The sequence below is a fragment of the Hemicordylus capensis genome, chromosome 4, assembly GCF_027244095.1.
Source record: "Hemicordylus capensis ecotype Gifberg chromosome 4, rHemCap1.1.pri, whole genome shotgun sequence".
Classification (NCBI taxonomy): Eukaryota; Metazoa; Chordata; class Lepidosauria; order Squamata; family Cordylidae; genus Hemicordylus; species Hemicordylus capensis.
Genome location: NC_069660.1, coordinates 58,286,440 through 58,298,866, shown reverse-complemented (window position 1 = coordinate 58,298,866; position 12,427 = coordinate 58,286,440). Strand labels below are relative to the sequence as shown.

The 12,427-nt window shown below is 42.5% G+C and overlaps 1 protein-coding gene across 3 annotated transcripts in view; it reads left to right on the top strand.

The window, feature by feature from the left end:
• TAFA3 (TAFA chemokine like family member 3) overlaps positions 1 to 12,146 on the top strand; it is a 145,636-nt gene extending 133,490 nt beyond the window's left edge. For all 3 annotated transcript variants that reach the window (XM_053251054.1, XM_053251056.1, XM_053251055.1), the window contains 2 exons: positions 1,949 to 2,073; positions 10,155 to 12,146. In XM_053251054.1, the coding sequence (XP_053107029.1) occupies positions 1,949 to 2,073; positions 10,155 to 10,166 (137 nt within the window). In that variant the 3' untranslated portion in view covers positions 10,167 to 12,146. The remainder of the gene's footprint in view (positions 1 to 1,948; positions 2,074 to 10,154) is intronic.
• Positions 12,147 to 12,427: the final 281 nt, after the last annotated feature.

Sequence of the window (12,427 nt, the reverse complement as noted above, 5' to 3'; positions counted from 1 at the left end):
AACAGGGCTTCCCAGATGTTGTTGACTACAACTCCTAGAATCCCCACACAAAAGCTATTTTGCAGCCGGTAATTCTGGGAGTTGTAGTCAGCAACATCTGGGAAGCCCTGTTAGAGGGAACACTGCTGCACAGTAGTCAGGAATGTACCCTGCTCCCCAGAGGGCCTGCACATTCTGCACCAATACACAGTTTTTGCTCATTGCACCTCAGCCCCTAACAAACAGCTAGTCTACCTAGTCTCATAAGCTGCACTCTGTCTCCCAAATATGAATTGGCTACCTCAGCATTCATTTCCAAAAAGAAATGGCCTCAGATTGGATTTCCAAATTAACAGCAGCATCTTTTCATCTCTGAAGTGTTAGAGTTTTGCCTACATTGGAAACTTGTTCCCACTATTTCCTCAGATGAATGCAGATGAGTCATTTCCACGCGCTGGTCATTTGACCTTGCAAATGAGCAGCCAGCATGGTTCAAGTTAAAGGTGTGTGTGGGGGGCTCTTTACTTGTCAGCTGGGGGAGCACCAAATCCAAACTTTGCCTAGAGTGCCAAAAACCTATGGAGTGCCTAGAGAGGCCTGTTAAGCTTGTTCTTTATATAGGTTTGGATTAGCCATCTCCTAATACTTTTAATGAGAGCAGTCACAGGCCTTTGAGTTTGAGTAGAGGAGCATCAGAGAGGGACTGCTTAACCCTTTCCCTTCTTACCATTCAAAATGTGCCCCCTGCCTGCTGCTTTTCTTTCTGTGGGGAAAACGTGAATGCAGGATGTCCCAGAATGTGCCTTAAAACTGTTGGGATGCTGTAATATTTGTCTCCTGTGTAAAATTTAGTTTGGCCCCTTAGATAGAGACACACACACACACACCACTGTTTTCCCTGGTATTCTTAATGTTGTGTTGCTAGAATGTTGTCCTTATAACCTGCTTATAGGAAGTAATTCTTGAACTTCTTTGGCTTTTGAACTTTGGAGGGAGAGGGACCATAGTTCGGCAGTAGTGCACGTGCTTTGCATGCAGACACTCTCAGGTTCAATCTCCAGCAGGTTCAATCCTCTGTTACAAAGGATCTTGGGGGCTGGGAAGAATCCTCTGCCTGAGAACATGGACAACTGCTAATCAAAGTATTTGGCTAGATAGACCAGTGATCAGACTTCAAGTGAGACAGCTTGTTTGCCCACGTACATCCAAATAAGCTTTAAAGAGTCTCATGAATATGAATTCTATTCCTGATACTTCCATTGTTCTTTTCTATGCCTTTGCAAGCGTTCTTTTTTCCATTTATTGGCTGACTTCTCCCATTTCTTAGCTGAACTGTGAGCATTGCTTGGTAGGAATTTTGTCTGTCTTTGTGTACTTCCATGTACATTGTTAAAAACAGGACCAGGATCACATGATTCATAAAGTCAGTAGGCCTAAGATGAGACTGATGTTGAATAAAGAACTGCAAACTGATTTCCCCTATTTTTGTTTGGACCAGTGTGTTTGCCTATCATGGCTAGAGATGACAATGCGAGTTGTAGACCAATAACATCTGGGGATCCAAGGTTGAAAATGCTTAGTCTAGAGCAGGGGTGGGGAACCTTGGCCCTCCAGCTGTTTTGTGGCTGGGGATGGTGGGAGTTGTAGTTCAAAAACAGCTGGAGGGCCAAGGTTCCCCACCCCTGGTCCAGAGCAAGGTTAATCCACCCTCCTAATCTCCATGTTATCTTACATTCAAATAATTGGGAATTGACAGGTATGTCCATGTTGGGTCAGTTGGGAGCTGATCTGATAAGAATATGGTTAGTGTCTCTCTTCAGTACTGTGTGTACTAGAGTCTTACTTTATTTTGAGGACACTGCTGCCTCAGAAATTGGATTGTCCACGTTGGTGGTTCCATATAGTTTCATCTGAGGAGTAAAGAAGTGTATAGTCTGTTTTTAAAATATGCCCTTTTCTTTTCGCCTAGCCTCAATAGTGCTTCAGAAGTGGTGGTGCCAAATGCAACCATGTCTAGAAGGAGAGGAGTGTAAGGTGCTACCTGATTTGTCCGGATGGAGCTGCAGTACTGGAAACAAAGTAAAGACAACCAAGGTATTTCTTGATTGATCTCTGTTTGAACAAGTGTTGATCCAAAGCAAGCAAAAGAAGGCTGAGTCACACTGCCTTTTTTTACCCAACAAGAAGCAATTTTTAAAACCTTTTTTCATGAGATGTGCATAGTGGGTGGTCTTGTGAATAAGGATTACAATGTAGTGGATCCATTCACTACTCTGTTCCTGGCAAGCCTGAAAACCCCAGACTTTTAATTCTCAGCCATTCATAAGAGCACCCATCACATGGATCTCAATAGACAGTGACTCCTGTGTGGTAGAGAGAAAGCAGCTGTCTATATCAGAAAGCAATTTGAGCAAGGGGAGTTTGCGTGATGAATGTCTCAGTGAGGCTTGAATTGTGTCACCAAATATGCCAACAGAGGTTATTTTAACAGAAAGGGATAACTTTTCTCTTATTGGTGGTGGTTAGACAGCTGCCATAGCCAAAGAAGGATTGTTATAGTCAGTACACGAGAGGAATGGGAAGGGAAGAGAAATAGCAGCACATCACGAGAACAGAGGAGATCCACCTGAAGGAGCAGCAGATGTTTTGAGAGAACTCAAAGCAGTTTCCATTGTGATGCGCACATGAAGGCAGCAGAATTTTAAAATGAAATTGTATGGAGAGAGGAAGCACAGGGCACTTCTTCCTGTTTCCGCCCTCTCACTTTTCTTTGTGTGTGAAGCTACTCTGAGAAACTTTAGGAAATGCCACAGGTATCTCAGTTGTGTGTGCCTTTTTAGCTTCTTGTGTTAGAAATATGCAATGAAGATATATAATGGCATCTTTCCTCCCTCCTAATTATGAGACAAATGTACGCTGAACCAAAACAGTTTTGTTCACACCAGGAAATTATTAATTTTTCTTATTAGCTCCCCTGGCACTACACCTCTCATCAGAATCTACAGTTTATTTATTTGATTTGATTTCTTTACTGCCCTTCCAAAAACGGCTCAGAGTGGTTTAAATTAAAAACTGTTAAAATCCCATTACTGTTGAACAGTAATGGGAAAGAAAAACTAGAGGGGGCAAAATGATATTTAAACAAACAAACAAACAAACATAATCTTACAATGTCTGGCATCCAGACCAACAAAGTGCTTATGCAACGATGCTGCACTAGTGCTATGGGAGAGAGGTGATTTTTGTCGATATCCCCTTCCCTCTGAACATAAGAACAGCCCTGCTGGATCAGGCCCAAGACCTATCTAGTCCAGCATCCTGTTTCACACGGTGGCCTACAAGATGCCTTTGGGGAACCCACAGTCAAGAGATGAGGGCATGCACCCTCTGCTATCACTGCTCCCCTGCGATTGGTATCAAGAGGCATAGTGCCTCTGAGGCTGGAGGTGGCTCAAAGCCCCCAGACTAGTAGCCCACTATGTCTCCCATGCAGCCCTCAGTGACATATTTCAGGAGTCACAAAGGGCTTCAGTGAGAAGGGAAGATGGACCAAGGATACCCCTCCTCCATAGCACTAATGTCGCATTAGTGGCACTAGTGTTTACTTAGTTTGGATGTCGGCCAATATATTTGCTAAGTTTGATCATTTCCACAGAACTAAGTATCTTTTCCTCACATTGAAAATGGTTATTTCATCCACTGAAAATGATGTCATTCAGACATTTTAACCAGATTTATTCTAAATAACCTGCCTAAAATTCAAGAGCAAAATGAGAAAGTAAGCAATAACCAGTCTGATACTGATTAGAAAATGATCTAGTTGATAGAAACAGAAATGCAGGATTTGCTTCTAATGGGCATTTAGCAGTAACATCTCTTGCTAGTGCGACAACGGTATAGATTGACATTCATCTCAATATCCAGTGAGGCTGTTAGCCGTGGATGCTGCACCTGTAAATCTGCCAGCCACTGCCCACTGCAGTAGGTCTCTGTTCTTTGCATCACAATCCGGCCAAGGACTTTCCAGCCTGTCACAGCTCCTTCAGCTGGAGCAATCATCTGTGACAGAGAGCTACATGATTATTATTTTCATGGCTTGCTGAATACCCTGAAGAACAAGGTATAATTAAAATTTTATCAAACTCATTAGTAATTACATGTATGTCATGGTTAATCAGTTGCATAATTTTGTAATCATTGTTCATGGAGTGGAGCATAATTATTCTTCAGGATTTGCTTGCTTCGTGCTTCGATCTCCTTTCCACACAAACACCCCATAAAATTATCCTGTAAAATAGTGATGTACCCCCCCTTATCTTTTACTCCACAAATAGCATGTTCACACTGAAGTGTGTGTTGTGTTTTTAATTAATATCAGAGCAGCCTCTACTGGCTCAGACATCAAACCACTGATGAGTAATTCTACAAGCTTCACATCACCAACTTTTGTTTTATTTTTGTCCCTTTCACTTTGCTTATTTTCAGGGATTATTTTTTTTTTTTAAATATTGGCACTGTTGTATTTTGATGTCATTAGCCCTCTCCCCAGGTCCTCAGCATTCAGAACTCTTGGCAGTAACAATTCTGACCTAAGCCACATTTATTTGCATTCTGGTCTATCTCCAAACTTATTTAATTGTGTATTATTCATTTTTTTCCCTATGCAAACTGCTTGGAGAACATTTGTTTAAAAGTGGCCTATAAATATTTGCAGCAGAACTTTGTGCCACTTTTCCAAAGTTGCTTTAATGCCTTGATCCATGCTTCACTCTGGGCTCCAGAGACACATTTCTAACGGAGCTACCACTGGAAACAGTAGGCACAGACCAGCCTTCTGTGCCCCAGTTGGATCGACTTAGGGCAGCACATTCCCTGCATCAGAAGACGGCAGGACTTAGACGTGCATGTTTCTACCATGCAGCATCACGTCACTGAAGGAGTGATAGCCTGTGCTGCTGTAGGAGGCAAGAAAGAGCAAATTAATGAGCAAGTTGAGGAGACAGGTGAGGTATTCACCTAGGGCTGAATGTGATCGGTAGTGACAAGGGAGCGAATCAGACATTGCAGAGGGTTGCTTCTGCTCAGCTGGTCCTGTTGACTGTCCTGTCACTTCAGCAGTTGCCAGAGAGCTTCCCACTTGCTTCTTAAAGACACAAGCACACTCTTTTGTCTGCCCAAACATGTATGGGCAGTGTAGGAAAGAGAAATACTGCTTCCCAAAGAATATGCACATTTGGATTCAGTGCCACATGATTTTTCTCTGAGAAATAAGATGCAGGGCTGGCCTTTCCATCATACCCTGTCTCTGCATGCACCTGTCTACCTTCAAAAGGCAACATGACTCGTAGAGTTTCTTTCCCCACAATCCCATCATTGTTGCCTGTGCATTAAAGCAAATCACCACCATTTGTTCTGCCCTCTTTAAAACTTGGGACACAACTGCACTGGTATTACTAGCTGGGCAGCTGAATAATAAGTGCATCTTCCCTCCTTAGCTGTGGGTCTCTGCTGTGTACAAACTGGGCTCCTTTTCTCCCCCACCCACAATGCTCTTAGTTTGATCTCTCTGCCACTTTGCAATGGATTTGCTAAATTGTTCCTGCTGAATGTGTCTCTTGTTTTGGCATGCACGCAAGGCCAGGGATAGAATTTAAATAGCAATATTTCAAATGCATCCACAGTTCTGATGGCTGCCTTGACAGAAATCGCTAGTCTTACTGTGAAATCTATAAGAAAGGACATTGTAATGGGTAAATAGGGTACGGAACATCTGAAGGCTATAAAATCATCCACAGTCATCGGAATAACCCAGCATTTCAAAAGCCAAGACACAATTTTCAGGCTGCTACTTAAGGGGAATTTGTTTAGACTGTTTACTGTACATCAGACATGCCGAATCAAAAGAAGGGCAGGCACTGGGCTCTCTGTAAATCATTACCTGCATATCAGGCAGACCTTTCCTCCCTCCCCAGGGCTTTTCTTAATGATTTCGCTTCTGAAATCTACATACATCCCGCCCCCCTTAAGTTATTCTGCAAAGCCTGTGCACATTTGGTTTTCTTTTTAGACAGAGTAATGTAAAAGTAGCTACTCTATATAAATTTTAATTTTTAAAAAAAAAGACACCTTGCACTTTGGCAGCTAAAAAGGTCACTTGAGGTAATCTTGGAGTTGGAAGGCTAGAAGTGCTTGAAGGTATTAAATTTTTTAAGAAATGTTAATATTTAAGCCTTTTGGAACAGATTTCCTTAATGCTTGCTCACAAGTAAATCACTTGCCCGCTCTGTCTTGATACTTCCTTTTCTCTTAGCTGCTGTCAAGATCCTGGGTGCATGGTAGGCACTTTTACATCAGACTGCATGGGGGTCTCTCACTGCCACCCATGTGTATGTATTTGCAAGAAAAATGTATTCTTTGTGGGCATAACATAATACAGAACTGGAGTCTTTTTGCACACAGCAAAGTCACATTCATATGTTGGAGAAATGTAAATGGAGGATTGCAGTTGGTTTCCTTTTGGGTGCCTTTCAACCCTGCGAATCTATTGTGATGCTACTGTGGGGCTGAAGATGAATCTTGGTGGTTTGGTGGTTGATTCCTCACCTCATGCAACATCATACCCATAGTAATCAATGGAGAGTGATGTAGCATCTTAGATGCTAAAATATTTATTGTGGCATAAGCTTTCATAGGCAAGAAGAGCCTCCTTCAATGCCTGCATTAATCTAACAGTGGAGGTGCTGAGTGTTACAAATGGAAGGCACCGGGAGTTGGTTTAGATAATACTTCATCCATCAGACTTAGTAGTACATGCATAGTGTGTGTGCTGTAAGTGTGCATATTCTATTTCCCTCTTGGTGGGCTGGGGTACCTTTTCCTAGTAATTCATGGGCAAGGTGGGGGGCATGGTCATGTGAACTGCCCCTCTACACATACTACAAGTACTAAATTGTACTAAACGTACTAAAAGTCCCGGGTTGTGAGGAGTTTGATTCAGGTTCCTTCCAATTCAAACCAATTCCCAGGGACTTTGTTCTGCTGTGATGCTTTTAGTGTGTTCTTTGTGAACAAAAGCTCCTATATTCTGGCTGACTTGGACTCCACTGTTTCTGCAGAGTCTATTAAGGTGGTGTCCAGCAATCCCTCTTGCAGTATTAGATTGGATCAGTTTCAATCTGCGATGCCTGATGACGTGGACAAGCTGCTTGGGGCGGTGCGGCCTACCACGTGTTTTCTGGATCCTTGCCCGACTTGGCTGCTTCTGTCTAGAATTGTTGGGGATGGCTTAATTAATATCTTTAACTCATAGCTGAGGGAGGATAGGATGCCTCCTTGTTTGAAGGAGGCAATGATTAGACCACTTCTTAAGAAGCCTTCCCTAGATCCCTCAGTGATGGATAGTTATAGGCCAATCTCCCATGGTTGGGCAAGGTGATTGAGAGAGTGGTGGCTAACCAGCTCCAGGCGGTTTTGGAGGAAACCGATTATCTAGACCCATTTCAAACTGGCTTTAGAGTGGGATATGGGGTTCAGTCTGCCTTGGTCGGCCTGATGGATGATCTTTACTGGGGAATCGACAGAGGGAGTGTAACTCTGTTGGTACTTTTGGATCTCTCGGCAGTATTTGATACCATCGACCATGGTATCCTTCTGGATCGCCTGGGGGAATTGGGGATAGGAGGCACTGCTTTGCAGTGGTTCCGCTCCTATCTCCCAAGCAGATTCCAGATGGTGGAGCTTAGTGACAGTTCCTCTTTAAAATGGGAGCTATTATATGGGGTCCCTCAGGGCTCCATTTTATTACCAATGCTTTTTAATATTTACATGAAACTGCTGGGTGAGGTCATCAGGAGATTTTGTGCTGGGTGTTATCAGTATGCTGATTACACCCAAATCTATTTCTCCTCCTCCTCCTCCTCCTCCTCCATCATCATCAGGAAATGGCATTCACTCCCTAAATGCCTGCCTACAGGCAGTAATGGGCTGGATGAGGGATAACAAATTTAAGCTGAATCCAAGCAAGACGGAGGTGCTCATTGTGTGGGATTGGAATTTAAGGGATGAGTTAGATCCTCCTGTGCTGGATGAGGTTACATTCCCCCAGAAAGAACAGGTACGCAGCTTGGGAGTGCTCTTGGATCCAGGTCTCATCATGGTATCTCAGGTAGAGGCTATGGCCAGGAGCGCTTTCTATTGGCTTCAGCTGATTCGACAGCTGCATCCATTCCTTGAAGAGAACGATCTCAAAACAGTGGTGCATCAGCTGATAACCTCCAGGCTTGACTACTGCAATGCGCTCTACATGGAGCTGCCTTTGTACGTAGTTTTGCAACTTCAGTTAGTTCAAAATGCGGCAGCCAGATTAGTCTCTGGGGTAACCCGGAGAGACCATATTATGCCTGTTTTAAAACACCTGCACTGGCTGCCGATACGTTTCTGGGCAGAATACAAAGTGCTGGTTATTACCTTTAAAGCTCTGAATGGCTTGAGTCCGGGTTACTTTAGAAAGCGCCTTCTACGGTATGATCCCCATCGCTCATTGAGGTCATCTGGAGAGGTCCATCTCCAGTTACCACCAGTACATCTGGTGGCGACTCAGAACTGGGCCTGTTCTGTAGCTGCTCCTGATCTATGAAATGCACTCCCAGCAGATATTTGCAATTTAGGTTCGCTGTTGGCCTTTAAGAGAGCCCTAAAAATTTATTTGTTTGGCCTGGCCTTCCAAGGCTTGTAAAGTGTTGTTGTTTTTATAAGCATTTTAATTGGTTTTAAATGGTTTTGTTTTTGAATTGTTTTTATATTGTTTTTAGCACTGTGTTTTGAATAGGATGTTTTTATGTCTTTTAAAGTTGTTATACACCGCCCAGAGCCTCTGGATGGGGCGGTTTATAAATGTAATAATAAATAAATAATGAATTGCCCCCAAACTAATAAAAGAAAGATGCCATAGCGCACCAGGAGGGGAGAAAGATATGTTCTCTTGAGGCATGCACATGTCCATATTGCATGTCCTAGGGTCAGCATACGATGTATCATCCAAACTGACCCTGGCTTCAGCCATCTTAAGTAGAACTCCAGCAGTCTCATGAAGGGACATGGTTGGTATGCTTCAATGTCCACATAATGTATCTGATCAAGTAGTTTGCTATCTACCAAAGCTCATGCTACAACACAATGTTAGTTTTTTAAGGTGCCACAGGGCTGTTTGTGCTGGAACAGATTAACAGATCTTCTAACACATAACTTCCTTCTCACATGGACTAAACGTCATGCCAGTCTATAGCAATTCATTGCCTTTTAGAATTTTCATTGAATTGTTTCCCCAAAACATTTGGACTTATTTGTATGAGTTCTGTGGAAAGAGTTATAACCTAAATGTCCTTAAGAGGGATAGCTGTGTTAGTCTATGGTAGCAAAAATAACAAAAAATCTTGTGGCACCATAAAAACAAGCACATTTATTGTAGCATAAACTTCTGCTGCAATGAATTTGTTTGTCTTTAAGGTGCAGCAAGACCCTTTGTTTAAAACCTATTTGAATGTCTAAGAAAATAACTGCCTCTTTTCCTCCTGTCCAGTAATCTTTTATCAACTTGAGGGTCTTCAGTGCACATTCAGAGCTCCTTCATCTACAAGGGCTTTACAAGCCATCCAGATGGAGGGGGAATCTCCATGTGCACAAAGGCATGCATGTATAGAGTAGTCAACCCTCACCACTGCCCCTCCCCTCATGGAAGTGAATTGCATAACCCATCCATGCAAGAAGTCTCTGGGCCAGTTCAGACAATACTTCTCCCCAGGGGGATGCACTGAGAACATGCCCAGCCTGATGTCTTTCCCAGATGTCCTGATATCCTCTAAGCATGTTGCTTTAGTACATGGGTGAGGGGTTCATCTGAACCACCATTCTACATGTGGCCAAAATATTGCTTTAAACTAAATATCTGGGATGCATGTAGAGGCAGTTGAGACAGATTGATGTGGAATGACATCAGACTGTCCAGGGAAAGATGTCAGAACAGGAGAACTCTTGGTACTTCGCCTTTCTTAATCATGTGGGCCAGCTTGGGAGAGGGGAGGGAGTGTCTGAACCAGCTATGCATAAGAGACTCCCAATGGGAAGCCCTATATCAGCTGATGAGAGGTCTTGTCTGATGCCTTCTTCTTTCTTCACAGGTCACACGGTAGATTTGGGAAGATCTACCTGATAGCATCTGTGTTGACATGACCAACATGATGAAAATGGCACAACATGGCTTTTGTTCAGGTGCGAGATGTTCCTTGTGTGCTCTGCCGAGCTGGAAAGAGGAGGACTTCCTTGGCACCGGGTAGAATGCAGCTGTGCTGGTACAGGATGGCTATTCTTCATGTGCACTTTAATGTTCTTCCTTTAGTGCAACTGCTAAGGGAATGGTGCCACAGTTTTCTCCCTCCTGCTAGAACAGCACCAAGGATTACAGAAAAGGGTTGACATGCCTGTCTGGGCAGGGATCTTGGAAAATGCCCCTTGTTTTGAAGATTAAAATATTGCATCAACTACTGATTCAGTGCAGCCTCTGAGGTATTTAACCATCAATTGCTACTAAGTCTACAATAATGGGTCTTGAATGCAAGAACTCCCTTCTGCTCAATGTTTACTCTCCATGCCATGGATATACCTGCAAGAAAAAACAAATTTCTTCCCCTCCTACTCAACTGAATGTTGGAATTGCATAGAATCTCTTGATGGCTACAAAGGAAAAAGCAGCTTTCCTTCCTTTTTGTTCTCCTGTGTCTGTAGGTTGGCTATGATGATTGCTGAGAGAATCAAGGTGTTGTGTGGGTATCTCATTTTCGGTTTTAAAAAACCAGTGCAAAATATTCCCAATTTTTGTTTTGCTGTTTTCAAAGCAGATAGGCTTTGAGTAAGGGTTTGAAAAAAATGAACCACATTCCAATGTCTGTGTGGTGTGAAACTAGAGGAACTCCAAGGAAGACCATGGAGTTGCTCCAGCATTTATCCAGATACCCAGTTTCAGATTGTGAACCTGAAGTTATAGGATCTACAGCTTAGATAACAATTTGTTAGACCTTGTTGGAAACACTGGTGAGAAGAACAAATAGTCATAGAGCATTCTGAGGTTGTTGTCTCCCCGCCCTCACAAGGAGCAAGAAGTGTTATCTCTGATTTCCTGCCCCACCCCCAGCTCGATAATTACACTAATCAGGCTTACTGTCCCTTCTTTTTTCTCCTTCAAAGTTATACAGAATAAAATTATTTTTAGTATAAAATAATACAAGTTTGGTAAGATTGGAAGGGAATGTCTTCTTTCTCTGTCTGGTACAGTTTGACTCTTACTCAGAGGTCTGAAGCAGCTTAATTACATTTAATATTAAATAAAGACTTGTACCTGGCAACTCTGAGTGCAGATCTCTTTCAGTGACCAAATTATTGCTCTTAATAATCTGTTCCTTCAAACAATAAAACATATTATTAGGACTATGTTAAACTCTTCAGTGGCTGATCCCATTGCTGTTTCTCTTCTGATATCAAAGGAGAAATTCCCCTTTGGTAGGGTTAGAGCAAGACTTTGGAGATGTTATTTTCTAAAGAGGAAAATCAAAGGATGCACAGAGAAATGGCATATGTGATTTGTCTCAAGACTTGATTCATAAGAAATCTGATGCCCAAAGTGACAATGCATATTCAGAATTTAGCACATTACAGCAAATAGGAACATCAGACATTGTGAAGGGCTAGGTTTTCTTTAATGTGAGTTGCTGTTGCTCTTTCCAAGTAGGTGTTGAGATCCTCTCTATGTTACCCAACATCCATAAACACTTTCCGTGTGTCTGTCTTGTCATGGCTACCTTGACTCATGAAGGTCTATTGATTTAATTGGGGGGTGAGAGTGGTTACATTACTTTATATAGTATAACCCAAAATGAACATCTAATGAGGCCTAAAATGAGATGGATGTCCCCAGAGAGAATGGAATGGGCAAACAGCTGGACCTTCAGAACTCTGACCTGTCCTATTTTGCAGTGGCCTGGCCTCCATGCTGTGACTGTACAACCTGCTGACTTTGTTATCTAAACGTTTTTTGTAACAGACCATGTTATACCTGCTTCGGATGCGATGTAAATACCAGACTGTGAAATATTAAAAGTTCGTTTTAATCTCTGCAAGGTAATTTGATCATTTAAGTTTGGGGTTGCTCTTCGGACAAGCAAAAACAAACCAAGGATGTGAGCTTTCTAAAGTAATCTTCAAAATAAGTGGTTTTACAACATGGAAGAGAGGGGAAGAAGATTCTCTTGTGGTGTTGCTGAAGAACTTGCCTGCTACCTTTATATTCTGCTAAAGTTGTGTAATGTTTTGCATTACCGAGTATAAACACTCTATCAAGTATGGCCAGTTACCCTGAGCTCATGATTGCATTTGCTAATATAATGTGCTTGATCCAATC